A 25,692-nucleotide genomic window follows, 5' to 3' on the forward strand; every position below is an offset into this window, starting at 1 on the left:
GTCTTATCTTACGTACCACAGTCAGAGTTAGAAAGACCAGTCCTCAAATCTGTCTTTCGCACATTTTCCCTGTTGAACACCTGAATGACTTGGTTCACGTCTGGTGGGAACTGGCAACTGCGTGGGATTAAGTCCATGAGACCAGCTCCACTGTGAAACATGTCTAGATTGGAAAAAGTAACAATCTCACACTAATATTAGCTATAAAATAAGCTCAAACACATTATTACAATATATAACATCACACCACAAAAGTAACACTTTGATCAACTGAAAAATACGAACTGACCGAGACACCCTTTTTGGTAGATAGAGTAGGTGTGCAGTAGGCAGCCAGTAATGTGCAGCTGTTATCACTGCTGAGCCATATCAGCCTTGAACAAAATCTACCACTGAGTTCTCAGCCAGCCACAGAAAAACAGCCAACTGTTTGTCTCTCTATCTCTCCAAACACACAAACATAATTTCACACAAACCCACAAGAACAAAGACCACTGGCTTGCTTCTGTGGCAAGTACTTAGGTACTGTATCTTTATTAAACACATTTGGAGTAGCGTATTGGGTAAGTCGATAAAACTTCAAAATTTGAAACCAGCAACCAACTGCTTTACCATCATCTGACATTCCTGCATGCTCCATTCTTACAGTGAAGATTCTCCGGACTTTGCAGGTAGCGAACAACGTGATGCCATCCAGTGTCAAAAATCCCTTGAACAGTTCACCGCTCAGTGATACAAGGTCGATGCATAACGTTGACCACTGAGACAACACATACAATATGAATTTGTAGTTAAAAGCACCACACACAGATAAAGCTCAATACCTACTAAGAAACATGGAGAAGGAAAAAACAAACCAAAAAAACAAACAAACAGCTGACAGCAAATTTAATACTAAAGGAATGTCAAAGATGAATAAGATACTCACAACATTGCGTTTCAGTCCAACAAAAGGTATCTTTGCATGCAAAAGTGTGGCAGACACCTCTTTATGCACTGTTGATAAGTGGAGTCTTCTTTTTAGGCCCTCTGAATCAGTTATCCTGTGATTAACAGACAGCAAAGTAGAACATGAATTATCACCAGCATCAGTAGTGCCACTAAGAAATCATGACCTGTGAAAACAAAAAGCTTTATTGGTCTCTAGAGTAAGCTCTTAAAGATGTTTTCACTTTTATCTCACGCTGTGAAATCAGCTGTCATGACATACTCAAATGGAAGAAGAACAACGACACACAATGTTTTCACCGATTCTTAAAATAGTAAATAAGCAGGTAAGTGTAAGAAAATCATTTCAGGCAATATCTCTCCCTGATGCTCTTGATATCCAAACAGCAGTTTCTACTGCATACTGTAAGCTGCAGTTTACCAACGATTTTTTTGGGGTAAATATAGAATTTACCAAATTAGACTGAAATAGAATAAAGATTGAAATAATGTGTGTTTTATCCACAATGTAGAGTGGCATTCTTCTTTCAGTGACTAAATGCAGCAGTGACGATATGTGAACAAACAATTGCATTATGCAATCAGAGCCACTAAATGCAAACTGTGGAGAAAAACAGCGAGCACTTGACATTCACATTCTACATTGTAATAATGTGGCTGTTCAGAATTTATAGTGGCACACAAGATAAAAGCCTTCTTTGTAACAAATTGTTGAACAATATCTTAATAATAAATGGTTATTTAGGCTGTTACATAACAGTCAATGAGGCACTTTGTTTTCTAAGTGGCTCAATGGGTTTTTTCCTACCAGATGTAAACAAGCTGTTTTCACTGTGAGCCCATTATTATTCAATCACTATTTCTTTGTCACACTGTACATTAATGGAAAAGCATTTTTCACTGTACATTACAATAAGCAAGTACTCTAAGTGAGTACATAAAATGTTATTTTGTTCCGCTCGCATACATTTTTCAGCCAGAATGTTAAAGATTTACACCGAAATGTTGAAGTCAGTCAATTGAATTAACATTTATAACATTTGTACCATAAGAACAATCTCTGCGCTACTTACACAAGCTCAGCAGAAAAGTCATGACCGTGAGAAACATTGACTTGAAGCACCAAAAATCTTTGGAGAAGTCCAACTAAGAAAAAAAAAAACGAAAAGAATGAGTTACTATTAATATTTAGAGTCAAAGGAGCTTGCAAAGAAAAGCGTCTGGACTTCTTTAAGTTTACTTGAAGACGTTTCACCTCTCATCCGAGAAGCTTCTTCAGTTCTAAGGTGAAATGGTGGAGAGTCCCAGATATAAACCTAGTGGGAGTATCCCCCCACAGAGGGACAAAAGGACCCCCTGATGATCTTCTAATCGGGTCCTTTCATCAGGGGGTCCTTTTGTCCCTCTGTGGGGGGATACTCCCACTAGGTTTATATCTGGGACTCTCCACCATTTGACCTTAGAACTGAAGAAGCTTCTCGGATGAGAGGTGAAACGTCTTCAAGTAAACTTAAAGAAGTCCAGACGCTTTTCTTTGCAAGCTCCTTTGACTACGATGACCTGGATGACTGAGAACCTTCACAGACATTAATATTTAGAATTAAACAAAACAACAAGTTGCACACTTGTATGAAAGTAGTAGAGACTTACGAGACATTTTGCCATTCTCTGGCATTTGCATCTTGACGGTCTGGCTGCTTCCATCCAGACAGTAAACACATCCTTTGACTTCTTTATTATACTCCTAAGGGAGAAAATAATGCATAAGAGGAATTGCTCAGTCTCCGTGTGTTATGACCAGAAGACTACCTGTTGTGTAACTGCTCTCAGAGATGCACAATTTCTTTTGTGTATTTAGTTTTGTTTGTTTGCTTTTTATCTGAATAAGTCTGTAGCATATATGTTTAGAGAAATGCAATTGTTTCAGTCCTCATATGCAGGTGCCAGATTGTCTTTGAGAGGATATAAAGCCTAGGTTAGTGTGATTACGTTACCAGTATAAGCTAATAGTAAGTTAAACAAACAGCTCTAAAAAAAATAAATAACTAACTTTATATATGGCTGACGGCCCTCCGCAGAGTTTCCATTTAGCCGCAGCGTCTTTTCCTTGTCCACTGAAGATCTCAACCACAGCTCCACCCTGCAAGAAACAACTAGTTCTCGCTAGCCTGCAGTCGATGTTACATCAGCCTGAAGCTCATATCAGCTCCGAGGAAATTGTATGTTTATACACAGGGCAAGAATTTTAGTAAATAAAGGGCTAAATTGATTCGGTTAAAATAAGCTTACCTGATAATTATTCCTGAACATTTTACATGACACAACGTCAGCGGTGTGAAAATACTAATTTGACGTGGGCGTACACCCCTGTTCAAATGATAAAGGCAGTTGATGAACACCAGTTTAGTTAACTCTGGACACGTCTCCATAGCAACCGGCAAAGTCCCGCTTGTAGAGCTCAAATCTCGCGAGTGTTTCTGTTTATGTTGTTTGTGTGTTTCCGCTTACCTTAACCTGAACAAAATCCCTATTAGAATACAGATTAACCCCACACTCCAAATTTGACATGTCTTATAAAGCGATACCTGACCAAAGGTTAACTAACCAGTCATTTTTCCTAAGCCTTCCGACAGAGGTAATTAGTACTTTTTTAATATACCTTTTGTCTGTAAAACAAACAAGAGCCGATGGTAACTGGAATAATTAAATCGGCACAGGTGACTCAAACAATTCTCACCTGCTATTTTTATTGTAAATAGCTGTTGTCGTTTACCTGCCACTCATGAAATCCAATAGGCGAATAACCTACTTTCACTTCTTTTTAGAAAAAATCCTGTCTGACACGCAGTTAACGCAATTTTGAAATTAATGTGATGGCAAGATTAGCGGCCTACTTCTGACAGGGTGCTATAAATTAATCAGACATAATAGTTACTCATCGTATAAATTAGCCCCATTATTGACAAAAATGTAGCACAATGAAATTTGAAAGATTTAAACAAGAAAGCTCAGATCACAAAATGTCTGCTTTTTTCACAACCAAAGTTTGTTATAGGCCATTTTTATTGGATTTCACTGCGGGTTTTTTTTGTTTTGATGTTTGTTTATTTGAGAGAAATAAGTTATCTTTTATGTCTCATCATATTTCATGTTGCCAGACAATGTAAATGGAGAGTTTAGCAGTGAAAAGAAACCTCAGAAAAATACAACATTTTTTTTTTATCAAGAAATATTTGTGGACTTGCAAAATCTAAGATGTGTTAATTATCCCAAGAATATCATTCCTAAAGGTGCTGCTTAACAAACAGTTAAAAATAGACCAGTGTTTAAGTTCTAGCCTCTCTTGAAATGCTAAAATCCATTATTGTGTCATTGTCACTTGCTTTGTTTACCCTGGCAGCAAAGCTATTATGAGATCAAAAAGATGTCTTTTAATTAGCTACTCAGGGAGGAAACATCCGGAAGTACAACTGTATGTCTTACAGCTTATTAACATTTTTTGCTTGTATCCGACTTCAAATACGACGTGGTCTCAGTTATTTATGGATATAGAACAAAGGAAAACAAAGAAATCTATCCACTCGCACCTATGATGACTACAGTGAGTTTGCCAAACAAGTACTGCAGTCATTTTCATTGTGAGGGATTTTAGTGTTCAGTGCAATAACACCAACATCTTAAAACTCAGCATTGCAACAAAAATATAATGTTGTGAACTGTGAAAATTCTCATACCAGCAGATGAATAACCAAACACACGTCTCCAGTTTGTCAAATGTCAAGTATACACTCACTGGCCACTTTGTTAACCCTAACCCCTCTTCAGCTGCTCATTGATGCAAATATCTAATAAACCAATTAAATCCAGCAACTCATTGCATTTAAGCATGTAGACGTGGTCTAGATGACCTACTGAAGTTCAAATAGAACATCAGAATGGGGAAGAAAGTTTATTTCTCAAAGTCACTTTGAGTGCAGTGTGGTTTTTGGTGACGGGCAAGCTGGTCAAAATATTTCAGAAACTGATGATCTACTGAGATTTCCCCACAAAACCATCTATAGGGTTTACAGAGAAAGGTCTGAAAAAGAGAAGATATCCAGTGAGTGGCAGTGGAGGTGGCTCTGGGTAAAAATGCCTTGCTGATGTCAGAGGTCAGAGGAGAATGGCCAAATGACATTGAGCTTATTTGAAGAAAAAGGGTAACTCAAATAACCACGCTACAAGAATTAGCATGGCAAACCTTAAAGCAGATAGGCTACAATTCACACAAGCTCAATGGCTCAGGATGGTGGGATGCTTTGAGTCCCTTAGTACCAGCTAAATATAGGTTAAAGACCTACCTGAGTGTTGTTGCTGGCCACGTTCATCCCTTAATGAGCACAAGGCTTCTTCTGAGGGCTGCTTTAGCATGATAAAGGGCCTTGTCACAAAGTTGAGATCATCTCACGCTGATTTCTTGAACATGCCAATGAGTTCACTGATGGCTCCACAGTAGCCAGCTCTGAATCCAACAGAGTACCTATGGAATGTGGTGGAATGGGAGATTCACATCTGTAGCAACTGTGTGATGACATCATGTCAGTATAGACCAAAATTTATGAGGAATGCTTCCAGCAACTTGTGGAATCTGTGCCATCGAGAATTAAGGCAGCTCTGAAAGTATACCTAGCAAGGTGTACCTAATAAATTGTTTGGTGAGTGCCATAGACATTGGATCATGTTTTGTTTTGTTTTTTCCCCTTTGATTTCCCAGTTTAAAATTTACATTGTAGCCGATGCAGGACTTTCTGGCCTAGTTTCAACTTATTTTCTTTAAGATAAAATAAACTTCAACCTCTAAGCAAGGTAAACAGCTTTAGCTTCCATTGTGCCTCTCTGTTGCATAAAAAAAATAGGATTTCTTATGGAAATATGGAGAAAATCCTCCTTATTTATTAAAATGACAATCATTTTATTCATCAACTCCAGAATTGTGTGGTTGTTCTTTCAATCCGTCATTTCTGTTACAACCAGTAAATACAGGTGTAACCAAATTTACCAGCACTGAAATCTCCAAAATTACTACGTTAATAACCACAGACGTCAGGCCTATTGTTGGTACTCCTTGCTTCGCAGATGCCTTTCTTATTATTAACTCTACTTACATAATTAGATTTGTCTTTACAAATCTATCCACAGCAGAACAGAAAGTCTTGTTTTAATGGTTGATAACCTTTTATGAGTGTGGTATTGGAAGATATGTAATACTTAAGATTATCTTATGCTGTTCAGTATATAACATATACAATCTATCAAGTGTAACAGCTCATTATATTCTTTACCTAACCTTAATAGAGAGTACTAAGGTGAAGAAACTCCATCAACCACTGGCTTGTAGTCTCTATATAGTCTGTCCTTTCTTCCTAACTATTTTATTATGGATGCAGAATTGTGTGTAAGATGTGTGCAAGATCAGAAACAGCGTCAACAGAGCATGGTACTTTGAAAGGTTCATAATTGACTTTTTTCTCTGCAGAAATGGCTTGACGCTGATTGGGACAGACAGCATCATTAAAATAAAGCCTGGCATGCAGTGAACACTGATGAAGCCGGTATGGAGAAATCACTTAATAAATCAGCTCTTGTTAGCATACTTAATTATGACTAATTATTCAGTCATTATTTTGAAAAGAATCTATTCATTTACAACAGTCAAAACACATCAATTACTGTTCTCAATGTTAGTTCTGAAATGTTGTAGGGTGACTGCAACACAGAGGATTTCAATGGAATGACCACAGTCATGTCACTGATACTCTCAAAATACTGGCTTTATCGTGAAACTATTGTGCAGTTCAGGGCTTCTGAGTTAAACTAATCATTTCCATGACTACGCATTGCATTTACACATGATTTGAATGCAGGGATTGAACCTTACAGATGAGCATTTCAGAGTATAGTAGCAGACCTCTACCTTAAAGCCATTTGTATTGATCCAGTCTGGGTTTTTTCTTCTAAATGCTTTGCTTCTTTCAGCATAAAAAAAAAAGAAAGAAAAAAGATTGTTTAACCACCAAAAGGAATGGATCCCATTATGCAAGTGGGTTTCTGTTTTTTCTTAACCCCAGCCTAGGCTAATATATTATAATTTGTGTTCAGTTTGCCAGCTATAGCTTATGAATTCAGATTAATTAACCTAAATCATTGTCAGATGATAGGTGGTAGGTGGTAGTGTTATGAGTTCCCTCTTTTGTTCCTCACAAAGACTGTGTACTTGCATGCAACCAAAGCCTGCTAAAACATGATTAGTGAATAGTATATAAGTATATAATAGTATACAAGCATACAGAATGAGAAAACTCACATCTGAAAAGTATTTTTCCTGCAGATTCTACTTATTCATTTGCAGATATGCAATAACCTCCAAAGTATGTAGTCATTATAAATGTGCAGCCTTGGAATATGAACACATGCTTCCCTTGAGTGTCATCACAAGTTCAAAAAGACAAACTAATCACAGTGAGGAGTCAGATATCACGGTCATTAACATCCTTCATAGCCCTCTTCCTTTTGCTAGCTGTGACACGTGGGACAAATTCTGGACTACTACGGCTTTTGTGTTTCAAAAAACTTTATGCTAGTCTTTTGATAGCAACTAAGCAGGAAATCACAAAGCTTACATTACAACACAGCAGTCCATTATATCTGCATTATATCATGTTTCTCATGAAGCCCTATTTTACTTAATCTTTCAAATATAGTACAACCTACATCTCAACCTCATACCCTTGAAAAGGGCTTTTGTCTTAGCTCAATTCGAATATCTCCTCAGTCCTTACTATGTGAAGTGATTTTTTTTTCACAGCATTGCACTGCACAGCATTCAGTTAAATTTTGTATACATACTGTGCCAGATTTTATAGTGTGAATTTCAACAGCAAGCTGTGAGCTTGAGCAAAAGGTCCCAGCTTCTGGTTTAATAAACAGTATCACCTTGAAAGGCCAGCTTTTCTTTTATATCTGAAGACATATTTAGGTCACTGTGTTCTTTTGTTTTTATTCTTTAAAGAATTGCTTTCAGCTAGTCTACTAGGATTACCAGTGGGTCAGTGGGAACACGTACATTACAGAGAAACATTTAGTGGAGGCATTGCAGCTTTTTTATTTTGAAAATAGCAGTGGAACCATTAAAAGACAAAATACCAAAATCTGTGTTTCCATTAAAATTACTCTTAGGAGAATGTGACATAACGTACTTAGCTGCCCATTATGTACAAACATGCCACGGCTCAAGGGACACGACCATGAAATGTGTTCACATAGGCACAAACACGTACACACGAGTAAAATATGTTTTAAAGCATTTTTTTTTAGAAAGAACAAGCACTTTAAAATGTATTAAAGGTAAAATATGTGAGATTTCTCATCAGAAATAGTGAACACAGAGGGGGCAGCATTTTAGGAAAAGTATTACCATGATTTTATGATCGAAATTTCCCCCCACCAACCGCCTCCATCTGTGCACTGCATTCACGTGGGATAAGAAAAGTCTGTGCTTTGCTGACATCTGTGGTCAGCGGCTACATTAATAGTATACCAACTGTTGAGTCTGCTGAAAGGCAGCAACATGTTGTCCATCCGTTCGTGGAGATTTCACAGTTTTTTGGGTTTTTTTTTCCTTCTTCTGTCCATGAATGGATTTCCATGCTGTGCTGCGACAGGAGTCCTCCTAAATTTGGGTCTACAGGGAGTGCAGAATTATTAGGCAAGTTGTATTTTTGAGGAATAATTTTATTATTGAACAACAACCATGTTCTCAATGAACCCAAAAAACTCATTAATATCAAAGCTGAATGTTTTTGGAAGTAGTTTTTAGTTTGTTTTCAGTTTTAGCTATTTTAGGGGGATATCTGTGTGTGCAGGTGACTATTACTGTGCATAATTATTAGGCAACTTAACAAAAAACAAATATATACCCATTTCAATTATTTATTTTTACCAGTGAAACCAATATAAAATCTCCACATTCACAAATATACATTTCTGACATTCAAAAACAAAACAAAAACAAATCAGCGACCAATATAGCCACCTTTCTTTGCAAGGACACTCAAAAGCCTGCCATCCATGGATTCTGTCAGTGTTTTGATCTGTTCACCATCAACATTGCATGCAGCAGCAACCACAGCCTCCCAGACACTGTTCAGAGAGGTGTACTGTTTTCCCTCCTTGTAAATCTCACATTTGATGATGGACCACAGGTTCTCAATGGGGTTCAGATCAGGTGAACAAGGTGGCCATGTCATTAGTTTTTCTTCTTTTATACCCTTTCTTGCCAGCCACGCTGTGGAGTACTTGGACGCGTGTGATGGAGCATTGTCCTGCATGAAAATCATGTTTTTCTTGAAGGATGCAGACTTCTTCCTGTACCACTGCTTGAAGAAGGTGTCTTCCAGAAACTGGCAGTAGGACTGGGAGTTGAGCTTGACTCCATCCTCAACCCGAAAAGGCCCCACAAGCTCATCTTTGATGAAACCAGCCCAAACCAGTACTCCACCTCCACCTTGCTGGCGTCTGAGTCGGACTGGAGCTCTCTGCCCTTTACCAATCCAGCCATGGGCCCATCCATCTGGCCCATCAAGACTCACTCTCATTTCATCAGTCCATAAAACCTTAGAAAAATCAGTCTTGAGATATTTCTTGGCCCAGTCTTGACGTTTCAGCTTGTGTGTCTTGTTCAGTGGTGGTCGTCTTTCAGCCTTTCTTACCTTGGCCATGTCTCTGAGTATTGCACACCTTGTGCTTTTGGGCACTCCAGTGATGTTGCAGCTCTGAAATATGGCCAAACTGGTGGCAAGTGGCATCTTGGCAGCTGCACGCTTGACTTTTCTCAGTTCATGGGCAGTTATTTTGCGCCTTGGTTTTTCCACACGCTTCTTGCGACCCTGTTGACTATTTTGAATGAAACGCTTGATTGTTCGATGATCACGCTTCAGAAGCTTTGCAATTTTGAGACTGCTGCATCCCTCTGCAAGATATCTCACTATTTTTGACTTTTCTGAGCCTGTCAAGTCCTTCTTTTGACCCATTTTGCCAAAGGAAAGGAAGTTGCCTAATAATTATGCACACCTGATATAGGGTGTTGATGTCATTAGACCACACCCCTTCTCATTACAGAGATGCACATCACTTAATATGCTTAATTGGTAGTAGGCTTTCGAGCCTATACAGCTTGGAGTAAGACAACATGCATGAAGAGGATGATGTGGACAAAATACTCATTTGCCTAATAATTCTGCACTCCCTGTATAATGCTGTCCAAACTTTTATTTATAATTACCAATGTTGGCTCCATAACTCCCGTGCTGTAAAGAGGCAGAACAGGTTCAGATGGCATAAAATCACAGCAAAAAGAAAAAAGGATCAATATGCCATATTTGGGCAGAAAAAATTTTACCTCTGTGATTTGTGCTAGGTGTTTTTTTAGGTGGTAATGAGGTCACATGTGAATAGTATTAATCATACTATTAACAACAGTTTACTTAGCAGTCTAGAAGAAACAAGTTCAGCATCAAACTTAATTCCTTTTTTCTCCAAAAGCTGTCTGAGGCAATGGAAAGTGGTGCAAATGTTTATTCTTGTTGCATTTTTATTTTTATCATTTCATTTCTTGAAGAAGCTTCAGACATTGTTCTGTTTACTGTCTCAGCATCAGTTCTACTTCTTTGTTCTCTCTCTTCTTTGGACTCAAGGCAGGCTAGATGCAACATTGATTTGCTGTGGTATTATACAAGGGTAATGCCTGGCAATAGCTCAACTTTACTATATATCTCTGGAACGCAGTGCATAGAGATCTTGGATATAGTGTTGCATTGTTTCTTCACATTTTGCTGATGTATTTTGTTCAAAATTCTGCAAATTGTAACTTCATGTTTGTGTAGCCCACAAGGAGAACTTTTATTTCAAAGCTGTCTCGTTTAAATTACATACCAAACTTCCCTTAAGCCTAAAGATGCGCAACAGTCTTCTGCAACATTTTCTCTCACTGAAAATCCCAGTTGATGTGGATTAAAAAAAGAAAATCATGTCATCATTGTTTTCATAGTTTGCCATTTTATAGCCTCCCTGGATTAAAAAAAAATACTGTGATCCAATGAAGTGTCACTCTAGAAGAGAAAAAAAACTGTACCAAAAGGTGAGCTGAAAACAGAAAAACGAGAAGAGGACTGTCATTAATTAAAATTAGCCTGAGGCAGTCAGTAAAATCATGAAGGAGGGTGCTGATTAATTTGTCAAAGTACGCTGTTTCCAAATTTCATTTCGCTGTTGTTCTGAAAATACTGGACACCTCAGTGACAGGTGATAATTCGCATGCATGGCTGGAGACACTTTGTGTATTTAAAGATTTAGGGTTCTGAATTTGACGATTAATAATTGCTTGTTATGACGGAGGTGTGTTGCTTGGGGTGCAAGGAAGCATGTCAATGAACACAACACACACACACATAGTAAAACCCCTTAAACATGCCCTGAGACAAGGTTTTGGAAGAGCAAAGACTGATGAATGTATCTGTGAAATATAGACAAAAAGCTGTGGATCTTTGAATTGGCTGGGACCATGAGGCACATGATGAAAATGCATTGCCTCTCTGATGTTTGTGAAGATAACTAGAGAGCTCTGCAGGTTACAGCAATGCGCTCCTAAAAGGAAATGAAGAAAAATGGACTGTGCTGCATTAAGTCACCAGTGTTCACCCCCACCCCAGCCCCCAGGTCTAATATTATTTTCTACACAAAAAGATGAAAACATATGGCATAAATCATACAGTTACAATACAATGCAGAGGGCCCTGAATTCTTAAAACCAGTTGGCCTTGTAATCCTGTCTTTTCTTTTTCTCTTGAATATATGACCAATATCTTTTCCCAAGGCAAAACTCCTCATCACACATTAGGCATGAGCAGAGCACCGCTAAAATATCTGCAGTTCTGATTATGATTCCACTTGATGTTAATGCTGAAAGTGTTTCTTTTTTTCCTTATACAGTTAATTTGTCAGGCACTCAAACTTGACTTTCGTGTGTGTCAATAGTAAATGGAACATTTACATTGGCATATAAAGACTTCACAGAAGGTTGTGTGTGTAGTAGTTATTAAATACTAGCTGTGGCACAACATGGCACCCATTCACACAAAGGAGAATCCTTGTATATTTAACAAATGGGTGTAGCTGGATAGAGCGTTTGATTTCAGTAGGGTGAACGTCAGTGTTGATCAAACACATTACGCCAACAAATATGCTCATAATGTGTAGTTATCACAAGTATTGCTCATTTTACACTCACCTATTAAAGTGGGTGAGACAGAATCTTTATCCTTGTATTGAAACGACTGCATCATGCCTAATACACTTTAGATTTCCAATAATAAATGGATTAACCTGGGGACTTTGGGGGGCGTAAGCCATTACTGCAAAAGCTAATTCCTTATGACAAGAGCTCAGAGTACCAGAACTTTTGTGCTAGCAAGGCTCATGTCAGCAAGCACTATTAATGTTCTGGTAAAACAGACTAACAGCACACGGCAATGGAAGATTCGGAGGCTTTATTCATTCCCACTCTGGGTCTGTTTGTTGTTTTGCCACAATTGCTGATCATTTGATCAGCAACTCAAGTAAAATACTTTTAAAAAGGGGATAGGTTTGCTTAATCATATATTGGAGTTGTTGTTGTTGGATTTTTTTTTTTTGACTGATTAATCTACCTTGTGACCAAGGAGCTATTTTCCCAATTTCCCATATTATTATGTATGCATACTCAGAGACACAATATAAACTACCACATTGTAGTTGTTCAGTACTGGTACAACACTGGCTATCCTTCACTGACTGGATGGCTTGTAAAATGCAATATGTGTGAAATAGTGAGATATATTCCCCAAAATTTTAAAGCGATTTCTTTGAATTTTTTCACATTTGGCAACCATTTGTGAGTAGTTGCACTACCAAACTGGTCATTTTTCATTCCAAGGCAAGTGAACAGGTCACCTGTTGGGAGGCAAACTACCTGCTCCAAATAATCACCGTCCGACTCGGAGTGACTCTCAGACAGATTGGCAAGAGCTGGAAATAATTTCAATCTAATTTACAAATGCAGACCGATTGCCAGTATATTGCAATCAGTCTGAGTCAGTCTTAGCTGGTTGTGTTCTGGCTATATTCCTGTATTGAAAGCAAGGTTGCATAACATTGCTTTCAATATCATTCTGCACTTAAACTGCCATTGTGCAGCAACTACATCACCATTTATGGAGGAATTTCTGAATTTCTGATTCACATCTATGAGGTTCTAGTTGGACTAAATGTAAATAGTTAATGTGAATTTCTGGCTATGTAGATGGCAGTAGACTTGCAACAGATGGCAACAGATTTGCTATTTTATCCAATTTATCACAGTTAATCAGTGTATTACCACAAACAGATTGCATGTAATTGCCAGCTTGACCCCATTCAATAACAAACTCGTAGCAGACTGATAACAGAGTGATAGCAGACTCACTCCGTCTTATTGCCAACTCAAAGTTGCTTTGAAGACAACAATTGTCTGCCAGAAGTTGCAGATCTGGTCCCTGTCCTCAAAGCAACCGTATCATAGACAACAAGACAAAAGCTTCATGGCAAACAGTCACAGTAGTTTCGGTTGTGCCAAAGCCTCAAACCACTGTCCCTAGTGTGACAGTAGTATTATGGATTCTGATAAATGTAACATAACAATCTGTCACAGGTTTATAACAGTTTATATAGAGGTGAAAAATCTGTGCAATTTTCATGAATGTTAGTGTAACAACAAAATGCAAAAAATGAGAAAAATCTTTCTAATCTTATAACAATAATGCACTGTTATATGTGATTTAAAGTAAACTGTAATGTTTACAACACATTGTGGATTTTTTTTTTTTCTTTAACTATATCTAAAAGTGACACTACCAAAGCCAAATACTCATCAGGTTGTCAGTGTAGCATTTAAGTCTATGCACACTGGCTGTTTTGAAAGGGGATAGTGAAAAGCTATTCATCTTTCTGATGTTGTAGATATTTTATTAATTAAACTAGAGGTCTGTCTGAAACTATAATTGTAAAGAGGCTTTATGCTTATTAAATAAGAGGTATGCTGCTTCTGGACAGTCCAGACAAGCGAGAAGCAGTAGGGGAAGACCAATTTTTCTAACCAGCTCAATTCTTTTCATGTTGTTGGACAGCTGTGAATAGATTCGAGACTGGTTCATCCAACCCGTCTTTGTAAAAATTACAGTTGTAGCTGCATGTGTGCGCTGTGTGTGAGAGAGCTGGAAAGAGAATAAGACAGATGGACAGAATTGGATATTTTCTGTGGTAGTTGGCATAGCTTGACTAAGAGCTCAGTGGTGGTTTTGTTTAACCCTGATAGAGCTCAGCAGTACTGACAGAGGCACATTACTGGCTACCAACACCCACCTAAACTACCTGCCAGTAAACAGTGCTCTGTCATTTTCACCTGATCAAAGTGGGTGTCTTATATTTTTGGGGGGCAGTTTTACATTTCATGTGTAAATGTAATTTATGCAGATATGTCTCAGTGGAACTGGTTTCATGTACTTGATCATTCATGGATGCCAGTTTGTATGTGCTTGTGTGTGTGTGTGTTTGAGTTTGTACCCCTGGAGGTAAGCTTGGCAGTATGACAGCATTATGGTTGTTAGTATCTTCCTGCAGGTTGAGATAGCCCATATCAGCAGACCAAAATCATGCATTTACATTGCAAGTAACTTGGTCTATATGCTGCTTTGTTTTCTTTGCTGTTGTTAATAACCCCATTGTCTATGACACACTGCCAAATTGAGGGGGAACAAAATACAGACTAGAAAGCATCTTTTTTCAACAATGTGCACATGTAACCTTGTGGGTCAGTAATTTTAAATCACTTACTGTGTGCGCACTGGGGTCTTTGTTTGGAAGCTACTATACTGGACGCCCTGACAGCAGGAGAGCAATTACACATAATAACACTGGTTCTGTTATCCGTAGCTCCAAAGTTGCTGAAGACTTAGTGGATTCCCAGTGAGGTCATCCTGGGGTTCGGCAAATTTCACTTCATGGGAGAAACCTGATCTGTGTTTAAAGTACAATTTATGCAAAGTGTGTACAAGTGTGAGAGTGTATTGTAGTCACCTTGAATGACACGAAGAGGACTGCAACTCAGTCAGCTTAGATTGGATATATATTTGTGTGTGTATATGTCTTCAGCTGTGATTTAGGAATTGTTCTTTGAGAATTTAACCCCTTTAAAATGTTGGTGTTAATTAGTTACAGCTTTTTTTTTTAATGCCTAAATGTATGAACAGAAAAGATTATAAAACAGCTCAGCTGCCTGATAACTTGTGTTTTCAAACTCTCCGGCCACTAAATTAGGTAAACCTGCTGAGCTGTGTATTAACACAGATATCTGATCAGCAACTCCAATGCACTGAGGAATGCTGAAGTTCAAACCAAGCATTAGAATGGCAAAGAAAGCTCATGCAAGTGACTTTGAAGGCAGTGTGGTTGTTGGTGCCAGGCGGGCCGGTCTGAATAACTGTTGTTCTACAGGGATTTTCCCTCATAACCATCTCTAGGGTTTACAGAGAATGGTCAAAGAGAGAGAAAATATTCTGTGAACAGCATTTCTCTGAGGGAAAATTGTTAATGTCAGAGATCAGAGGGTATTTTCCAGATTGCTTCGAGTTGATAGGAAGGCAACAGTAATCTAAGGTATGCACAAGAACACGTCCGAATAGACAGCACATTGACCACTGAAGCAGAGAGACTACAGCATGAGAAGACCACATTGGGTTCCACTTCTGTCAGCTAAGAACAAGAAGCTGAAGCTACAATTTCCTTGGGCTCACCTCACGAGGTTTGCAAAACATTGTGTGGTCTGATAAGTCTCAATTTCTGTTCCAACATTCACGTGATAGGGTCTGAATTTGGCATAAATGACATGAAAACATGGATGCAGCCTGCCTTTTATCAACAGTTCAGGCTGGTGGTGATATAATTGTGTGGGAGATATTTTCTTGGCACACTTTGAGCCCTTAAGTACCAACTGAGCATAGTTTAAAAGCCACAGTGGACCTGGATATTGTTGGTGACCATGTCTGTCCATTTCTGACCATAGTGTACCCATTTTTGATGGATGCTTCCGGCAGGATAACACACCATGTCACAAGGCTCAGATGATATCAAGCTGGTTTCTTGAACATGACCATGAGTTCACTTTACTCAAATGGTCTCCACAGTCATCAAATATGAGTCCAATAGAGCAAAGTTTTGAGATCTGGTAGACTGGGACATTCACAGAGGAACATTTCCTGTACTTTAGATCGACTCTTCATGGAATAGATTCAATCCAAAATAGTATTGAAACCAAAACCAGTTCCAAATCAGTACTAACAAGATGACCCTAATAAATTGTCCAGTGAGTGTATATGCAAATGTTAAATAATGTCAACATCTATTCATGCCTAAAGATAGAAATGAGATTTGTGTACATGTATCACAAAGAGTCGGCTCTGATATAAGAGCACCCTGATGGCTATATGGACAGCTTTATACATTTGCTGTTGATGCTTCTTTAAGAGTTTTAATTTTGAATCTCGAGAGCCGCACACATCTGGAGTTGTTGGCATCTGGCACCTTGTGGATACATTGTAAATGAAGAGAGTGGTTGCTGTCAAATGGAGTCTGGTTGCTACGTTTTCTCACATTTAATGAGGAGCTGCCAAAATAGACAGCACACCTGTGTTTTAACCCTTACGTGAACTGATCCAGTATTCACAATCTGTGTGTCACAGAATACAAATTGAAAGTTCATCAAAGCATGACACATGACTTATCCTCATTAGTGCCAGAGACAAAAAAAAATGTTTAACTTGGCTCGAGCTTTTCTATACTCCCTATTGGTCATTTTAATTTAATTTGCTACTGAGTATGAGGCATTTGCTGAAGCAAGCTATATCTTAAACACATGCCTGCACATAATAATGTCCGGCCCGCTGGGAGAAATTAGTCATCTAATATGCTTGCACTGCCACAAACTAAGATTATCTGATGTAATACAGTTATTCCTGAGTGGTATATAGTTGTGTAAGAAAGGAACCATCTATTATGCTCAACACAGTGAGGTGTGCGTTGAAGGGTTTAAACACAATGAGAGGTTATGAAGCAGAAGTTAGTCATTCCATCTCCATCATCTTTTCTGCATGTTGCCATGGTTATGTAGCCGGTAAGCCACTTTGTTTCCAGGAAATAAATTGAAGCAGTTTTAAAATAATTTTATAGCAGAGGTGAGAAGAAAAAAATGAAAAAGCATTTTGTAAATTTGTCTTAAAACTTTGATTCAAAGCTTGCCATTCAAATCTAGCACACTTTCTGACACGTGTCAGGGTTTCTCTAGACCAGAAGTCAAATTATTTCTGAGTACAGTAAAAGCGACGATTTTCTGTTATATTATTTGAGATAAAAGCTTTCATTGTCCTTTGTTTCTGATCAACTAAAATTCCAAAATACTTAAGTGAAATAAAACTGCTGGGTGTTTTTGGCTTGACTCGGTCTAAAACCTCTTTGGAAAAAGTGGAAAACATTCCTCTGTGCTTGAGGATCTCTCTTTGTTCACAGCTGTTTTATGTCTTTTTTGTTTCGTGGTTTGTTTGTTTTTTAATAAATGGCATTCATTCAGTTTTCCAACCTCAGATCATTGTGATGCATTTTGAAGTATTAACTGAATGCTTGATTTTAATGTACATCCATTCAGAACTATGCTAGCTTTCTTTTAACCCTGAGCTGGGCGTTACATTCAAGTATGATTGGTCATTTATCTAGAGAGCAGTGTAGTTGATATTCATGATATTCATGATATAGATATTCATGTCATCTTAAACACTACAAGAAATGCAGGAGAAATGTGTCCACCCTAAGGGAAGTATAATCTCAATATAACCACCGTCTAATTTCCAGTAAAAAGCGATATACATATAAAGTGTGCACTTGCAAGCCAAGTCTTAAGGCACTGGTGAACAGGATTTAGTGCAGGATAACATGTAAAATGCAGTGTTTGCATTTTGTAGATCTGCATTATTCCAAAATAGACAGACAACAATAAAGAGCATGTTGGCATCACTAAATTAACACATTCAGATCCCTGCTTCAAGCACACACAATCAAATCCTTTCACCGAGTTGTTGTATTGGAGTGATTCAGTCTGTAATATTCAGCAGGTCTCATTTCTCAGGTGTATTAATAGTCTGAGGTTTTTTTTTGTTTTGTTGGATTTTGAGTAAGGTGGTGTTAGGTTTGCTTTATAAGTTTTTCAGTTTGGGTTCCAGCTCTGTAAAATTGTACATTTCTCCACTATATTTACTAAGATAAGATAAGATAAGATAAGATAAAACTTTATTAATCCCTCGGGTGGGTTCCTCTGGGAAATTCGGTTCCAAATAAGCACAGCACCGACAGAAGTTATAGAGTTACAGAATATTATATATATATATATATATATATATATACACACACATATATAAATACAAAGACATATATAGATAAAAATATACAAAGGGGATAAATAGAATAAATAGGAATAAAATAAAAATAAAAATACAAGTGGATTGCACATTTCAAGTATGGAGTCTATTGCACCGTTGACTATTAACAAAAAGTATTGTACAAAGGTAATTGCACAGTGAGGTGAAGAGGCACTACAGCTTAGTTGTTCCCCCCTCCTTTGTCCTCCTGTTTCCCCTCCCTCTCCCCTCCAGAGAGGAGTTAAACAGTTTGATGGCGTGTGGGACAAAGGAGTTTTTAAGTCTGTTGGTTCTTGTCTTGGGGAGAAGCAACCTGTCACTGAACAGGCTCTTCTGGTTGTTTATGGCCGTGTGCAGAGGATGCCCAGCATTGTCCATAATGTCCAGCAGTTTCTTTAGTGTCCTTTTCTCTGCCACTGTCACCAGAGTGTCCAGCTTCATGCCGACCACAGAGCCAGCCTTCCTGATCAGTTTTTCCAGCCTGGATGAGTCCTTCTTTGCTGTGCTGCTCCCCCAGCACACCACAGCATAGAAAAGTACTCCAGCAACCACCGACTGGTAAAACATCCTCAGGAGCTTCCTGCAGATGTTAAAAGACCTCAGCCTCCTGAGGAAGTACAGTCGGCTTTGGGCTTTTTTATACAGGTGCTCTGTGTTGCATGACCAGTCCAGTTTGTTGTCCACCCACAGCCCGAGGTACTTGTACTTGTTGACCAACTCCACCTCCTCCCCCTCTATCTGAACCGGCAGTAGACCTGCTCTGGACCTCCCAAAGTCCACAACCAGTTCCTTAGTCTTTGAGGTGTTGAGTTGCAGGTGGTTTGTGTGACTACTGCTGGTTACTATGTTTCCATAGTAACACAGATATGTGAGGTGCCTTGAGGTCAACTCATTTGTAATACTAATGTAGCCTTCTGTACCATATAGAGGCACATCATGTGTACAGAATACAGACAGAGTTTTATGACTAGACACTGCATCTCTATTTTTTTGGCTATTTGCTAACTGGACCCATTAATGGATATTAGCTTCTAATGGGTGCTTAAGCTCTACTTGGAGTTTTTTAAAAAAGACATTAACTGAGCAAAACCAAAGCAACAGAATCTCAAGTGCAAAGACATAACTGGGGATTTCATTTTTCTTCCAGTCTTTGTGTTTAACGTCTCAGACCATCTGTGAACTGGACACAAGAGGTAAGGTTTGTATTAACGGCTTGATATTATATTTAACAATAAGGACATATATTATACTATATTTCCTCAAACAAATACATATTACAAACACAGCTACCTGGACACTCCCCAAACAGAACAGCAGCATCAGTGTTCCACACATCCCACGCAGTGTGACTAGCAAAGTAAACAAAATAGGAGCAAAGGAAGAAGTCAGATGACATTATTACACCATGAGTGTGATGAATTAAAAAAACAAAACAAAAAACAGACTTTCACATAGGAGCAAGGTGATTGTCCGTTCAATACCAGCAGTTATGTAAAGCACAAAAAAAGTCTTATTCTGTAGAATGGGCGTCATATCAGAAAGCTCATGTTTCTTTTTGTTTGATCTGGAAGCGTCATTTTTGGGCTAAGGTATGTCTCAGGGCACCAAAGGCAGTTTTAAAAGATTTATTGAAAGGCAAGCAGTTCTTAATATTGAGTGTGAAACTTGAGACTTTGGTTTAACAGCGGTGACACAACTGGGATCTCTGAGGAGGAGGAGAAGAAGATGGATTAGATGAGGCCAAGGTGGGTATGAATTATGTAGTAAAAGGTGGAGGTCAATTTTAACAGTCTGGCTTGGAGGCGAGTGAGTGACTGAGGCTCAGGAGCGGTCTTCGGGGGACAGGCAAGTTTCCAGAAAGGTGACTGGTGCAGCGATGAAGAGTGGGCAGGCACGTACGTTTCAGGTAAGTCCTCTTTACAATAACAAGATTCAAAGATGAGTGGCTGTTGGTGAACACATATTTCCTCGGAGCAGAGCGGGTTAGAGTGAAAACACCTGGGCTGACAACTAGAAGAATGATGGAACAACAAAGTTTAGTTGACGTAAAAACAAGCACATGCAGCTAACAAGCAGATTACCACCATGAAAGACAATCTGGCAGTGATCTGCTGCACCATCCACCCACATAAAATACCCAGGGATTGGCGAAGTTGTTCGAAGCAGGTGTGAGAAGGACAGCCTGTGCAGAGAGATTCCACCCAAAGAGCACAGAACTCAACCTGAAAAATCAACGAGACTCTTAAAGAAAGGAATACAAAATCCGGGAAGTCTTGAAATCAGACATGAAAAATATACTTTTCTGTTTAAATTTGACTTGACTGGGCAAATGCAAAGTGGCTTCTTAAAGACAAATATGAAGGTTTTACATCAAAAGAAGCTTAAACGGCACAGAAATGAATGAATTAAAGCAGAAGCATGAACTTTGGAAAATTCAAAAGCCCAGATAAACATTTCTTACCCAAAATATTTATATATCATATTATTTTTATTTGTATTTATAATAATAAAATACCTCAGACATCATCTGTAATATATAGAAGAGAATTTTATTGAAAGTCAGTGTGGTAGAATTCATTTACCACATACTACATTCCACTTATGCAAGAGAAAAATGTTCAGTGTTGTCTGAAATTTTTTTTTAAATAAATACAACCGCTTACTATTCGTTGAAACATTTTCCTAAATGTTGAGTCATTTCGGTAAAACATTTGTGAGTAATCCTCTGTCAGCCAGTATGGCACCTTTGGCCACAGACAGCAGCCCTTCTTTCATCATTAACCTTTACCTCACTTTCAAATTACTGTATAATAGAGTAAGGTAATCTTTTGCACTGCTTAGAGGAGACCTTATGCACTGCATTAAGTTCATCGGTTTCTACAGTCTTCTTAAGATAAAAAAGTAATTTCTAATACACATGAAGATAAGACCCTACAGAAACTCTTTCATTTTCTGCTATGTGGCATTTTGAACTTAAGACAGAATCTTTACTTCACTATCTGTGAGTCTAGAGACTATTAGAGATTCGCTCTATGGTGTATTTTGCAGAGGAAACATAGTCATTTCCCAGCTTCACCAGTGCATCGTTATGTGAGTGAAGGCACGACAGCAATAATTTAATAACTTGAGTCGTGGATAGACGTGAACTATGACAAAAAAAATGATTCAATATTCACTGATGTTCAATATTGGTGAAAGAGCGAGGGGGAGACTCCTTCCTGCAGCTCTTCAGGTTTGAGAACGCTTGGTTGACAATTCTCTAGCCCCTGCAGCCATAACGGTATTCTCAGATCTGCTTCAAAGTGACTCATCAGCCCGCAGGCGCTGTGACGCTCCTCTTCCCAAAGCAGGTCTGCCTGTGCTAACATCTCTTCTGGGGATGGAGCTCTCTCCCGAGCCCCAGAGCATCACAGTTATTTTACTTCAAGGATGTTTTCTTTAAGGGAAAGCAAGGTCACTGCTTGGTGTAGGCACACAATACACTTTGTGCTCACACCATTTTAAGTGATCCCATGAGCCCTTCTGCATGAAAACACAGTGCAGCAAGATGTTTGCAAAGAAAAAAAAAATCCAAACTCAAAACATCAGATGCAAATTTGTAATGGAAATTACCAAAGAAGGGACTCTGTGGTGGGAGAGTGGAGGTGGAGGTAGTTACTCTGGGGTTCATCTTGTTGTTGTATTACACAGTAATGTGGAAGTGTGCATTTAACACCTGACCACATTCAATTGCTTCTTTAAGTTCTCCTCAGTTCTTCACGACATAAATAAACCCAATAAAAAAAATAACAAAAGAAATAAAATGCAGGGCTTTACAGTCACATATCAGAGCAGCGAGGTGACCTGCAGGGGTGAAAGAAGAGGATGGGTAAATGCAAGATCCAAGGTAACGTTGCGGTCTAAAAACAACACTGTGATCAAACACACACACACAAACACATGAAAGTTATATAACATGTTTACTTCTGAAGTCAGTATGAGACCTCTCAGACATGTCAGATTTTTAACAATAAGCAGATACCGTCTAATTTGACACCGTTTTTTTATAATCTATTCATTATTTTTCTGACATTTCCTTTTGTGCCACAGACAAGTGGCATTTCTACATAAAAACAATTCATGTGAACTTCAACCTCACCTGCACTTAGAAATTAAGGGCAATAAAGGCCAGTAATTACAGTTTGTACATTACTATTAGTAGGTGGGTACTTGAAACCTGCTGGTGTGGTGGTCCAGGCAGGGGAATAAAAGGCCAAGAAGTCCTTGAGACCTACCCAGAAAACACTGCTTCATGCAAGACCATTTTTTATTCACTGCAGACACAGAAAAAGCAGGGAACACTACATTATCAGGTACCATATCCAGTCTTACACTCTGCTGCTTTGGTTAAGGTTTGGTTGCAGATGCAGGTTTAAAATTATTCTTAAAGATAAGAGACGTTCAATGTGATGGTGACCATAGAAACCACCAGTGTAGGGTTTATTTTTACTTAAATATTGATAATTGGTATAGTTCTCATCTTGAAAAAAATCGTCTCTTGGGAACAGAAATGTAAAGTATAAAGGTAAAGAGATTAACCCATTCATCCATTTCTTCCACTTATCCAATTTAGGGTCACAGGGCCTGCAGCCTATCCCAGATGTCATAGGGCGCGAGACAGAGCACATCCTGAATAGGCTGATAGTCTCTAACACATAGAGACAGACCATTCATGCTCACATTAACACCTACAATAAATTTAGAATCACCAATTAACCTTACCCCCATGTATGTTTTAGGAAAGTGGGTAAGCTTTTTGGAGCAGCCAGACTATCCTTGAGACCTCTGGAGGTGCATAACCAAAGACATCAAACTGAAGTCAGCTAGAGCTTCCGTTCAGGCCTACAAAATAGTGAGAACCTACCAAATAGAGAGACCATATAAAAAAAAAATTTGAGTTAGGTTTAGGGTTAGGTTAATATTCACATCTTTTTATGCAGTGTTTGGCACACCCAACTGGAAAGGCTTATATAAGAAAAAACAGAAAGTGCATAAGACTTCATTTTGAGAAAGTAACATCTAGTTCTGAAAATGTGTGTGTGGTTAAAACATGTCAAAGTTACAAACCGATGTTCTCCCTTTCTTATCTGTTCACATCCAGCACAAAATAGCAGGCAACAGCAGATGCCATGCATCCAGTATGATACTTTATAATGCAATAGCCTGGTTCATGAGGAAAAGATCAGTCTCAGCAACTCCAACAATCTTGCCTATGTATTTTATTCAGCTCTGTATTTTGGGCGGTAGGTAAGTGAGTTTTTGACATTTACTGCAAACAAACAGAGAGAAAAGCAAAAATGAACCTCCTCAGCTGAGGCCAGAAAAAAGAGTGCAATCATCACTGATGCCTCTGAGTTGTTTTAATTATGACACAGTGCACCGAAAAAGAGGGAACGGAGGAAAACAAGGGGGAAAAAATGAAAATCAATAATGTGGCAAGGTGACGTATGCATCGATCCAGTGTGATGACTTCTACTAATGAAAAATAATAGTTAATAACAGACTTGTTTGTGGAAAACGGAACACTCCTCTTAACAGGATATTAGAATGACAAAAATGGATAAAGGGCCTTTAAAAAGTGCTTATCTTGAACTCATTCAGCTGTGTTTCTCTGCATAGTCCAGGCTATTCCCCCCCCAGCTTCAGAGCCAGAAATCCAAAGAGCAATTTACAACACTGTTGGCAGCGATTTGTCTGCAAGTGCTTATGGGGAAAAGTATGTTCGATACACATTCCCTTGGCTTGATTCTTTTCCACTGCCGATGTCATTTGTGTTGGATTGATAGATAAGATGTGTCTCAGCTGAAAACCGCTGAAAAGGCCTTGATGATGCTCTCCATATGTTCGGCTACATGAGTTCAAGTGTTATGCAGTCACTTGGGTGATGAAAGACCCCATCACTGATGAATCTTGTCAATGCCTCATTAAAAACGGTGGTGAATTCAGCACAGATGATTCGCTGATGAGGTCAAGATGGAATATGGAAAATACATGTTAAATACATTAATGTTACACTATAATGGCACAGAAGAAAATAGGGGGGGGGGTGAATACATAAATCAGTCATTTCGAATATGTGATAACTTCAGGCTAAGATGCAAATAAGTATATTATTCATTTGTACTTTATATCAGCTTACCGGAGTTCACTGTCAAACAATCTCATTACAGTGTGTTCTATTTTTTCTTGATGCAACTTTTATGACTGATTTCAGGGTGACTATAGAAGCTGCAAGGAAATTGTGCCAAAGTCTGTTTGCTTGAATAATGAACATGACCTGATAAGGTTGAAAAAGATGCTATTCTCACTTTAATTTATGAAGCTTCACCCCGGAGGTATGAAAGTATATTATTTCTCGTATGATTTACTGAAAACCGCTCTCATTATGCGACAGTGAATAATTGTGGCATGTACTGTATGTTTGTTAAAGAGCTGAAACAACACTTTCTTATATACTCTAGCTGGCACTGCTAGGCTGCAACGTAAACATGGATTACTTGGCAGTTGGTTTGGCAACTTAAAGATGTTCAATCTGCTCATTTGTGTCTCTAATCACCCTCCGGTTACACATGATGCCTTTAACGATGCCCTCCTGCCACATAACTCCACTAAACAACATGCTGGGGATTGGCTCGCTGCTGTGTCTTGCAGAAGGAGGGAAAACTGTCACCACTGTGTACCAGCCCAAATCCCACACCTTCCTTTTAACCTGTCGTAACAGATTGTTTGGCCACTCTTGGGGACGAGGAACTCGAGGTCCCATTTTAACTATCCAGTATTTACACTCATCATTCATTTGAAAGCATGCTCTCTTTTTTTCCCCACAGAAAAAGTCCAGCATTGAGTTTTATTGTTAGTTGTTTTTTTAGTTCTCTTTTTGCTCCCTTCCCACTCCTGTGGGGAAAATAGAGTATTGCTCTTTAGCTGCTATGTTTTGCCATGTTCACTAGCTAGTCAATGGCTCTGACTGTCTCGAAATTGTTTTTTAAGAAGAAGAAAACAGCTCCCTGCTGTTACAGCAGTACGCGAGTGGGAAGCTTGGACCAAAATAAAGGCTAGATAGATAGACAATGAGATGAAAACTCACAATAAAGCTCTATAGATCCATTGATATGTTCTTTTCTTTTTACACATC

General features: G+C 38.6%; 1 protein-coding gene across 3 annotated transcripts in view; it reads right to left on the bottom strand.

Moving 5' to 3' along the window:
- Positions 1 to 3,359, bottom strand: part of cfap20dc (CFAP20 domain containing) — a 41,256-nt gene extending 37,897 nt beyond the window's left edge. For all 3 annotated transcript variants that reach the window (XM_084928885.1, XM_084928884.1, XM_084928886.1), the window contains exons 1-7: positions 3,238 to 3,359; positions 2,999 to 3,088; positions 2,599 to 2,692; positions 2,022 to 2,094; positions 929 to 1,043; positions 613 to 760; positions 17 to 163 (exon numbers count right to left, since the gene is read on the bottom strand). In XM_084928885.1, coding sequence (XP_084785011.1) covers positions 17 to 163; positions 613 to 760; positions 929 to 1,043; positions 2,022 to 2,094; positions 2,599 to 2,692; positions 2,999 to 3,088; positions 3,238 to 3,258 — 688 coding nt within the window. In that variant the 5' untranslated portion in view covers positions 3,259 to 3,359. The remainder of the gene's footprint in view (positions 1 to 16; positions 164 to 612; positions 761 to 928; positions 1,044 to 2,021; positions 2,095 to 2,598; positions 2,693 to 2,998; positions 3,089 to 3,237) is intronic.
- Between the last annotated feature and the right edge of the window lie 22,333 nt (positions 3,360 to 25,692).

Source organism: Perissodus microlepis, chromosome 5 (genome assembly GCF_051167445.1).
Source record: "Perissodus microlepis isolate ML-2025 ecotype Zambia chromosome 5, ASM5116744v1, whole genome shotgun sequence".
In the NCBI taxonomy this organism is placed as follows: domain Eukaryota; kingdom Metazoa; phylum Chordata; class Actinopteri; order Cichliformes; family Cichlidae; genus Perissodus; species Perissodus microlepis.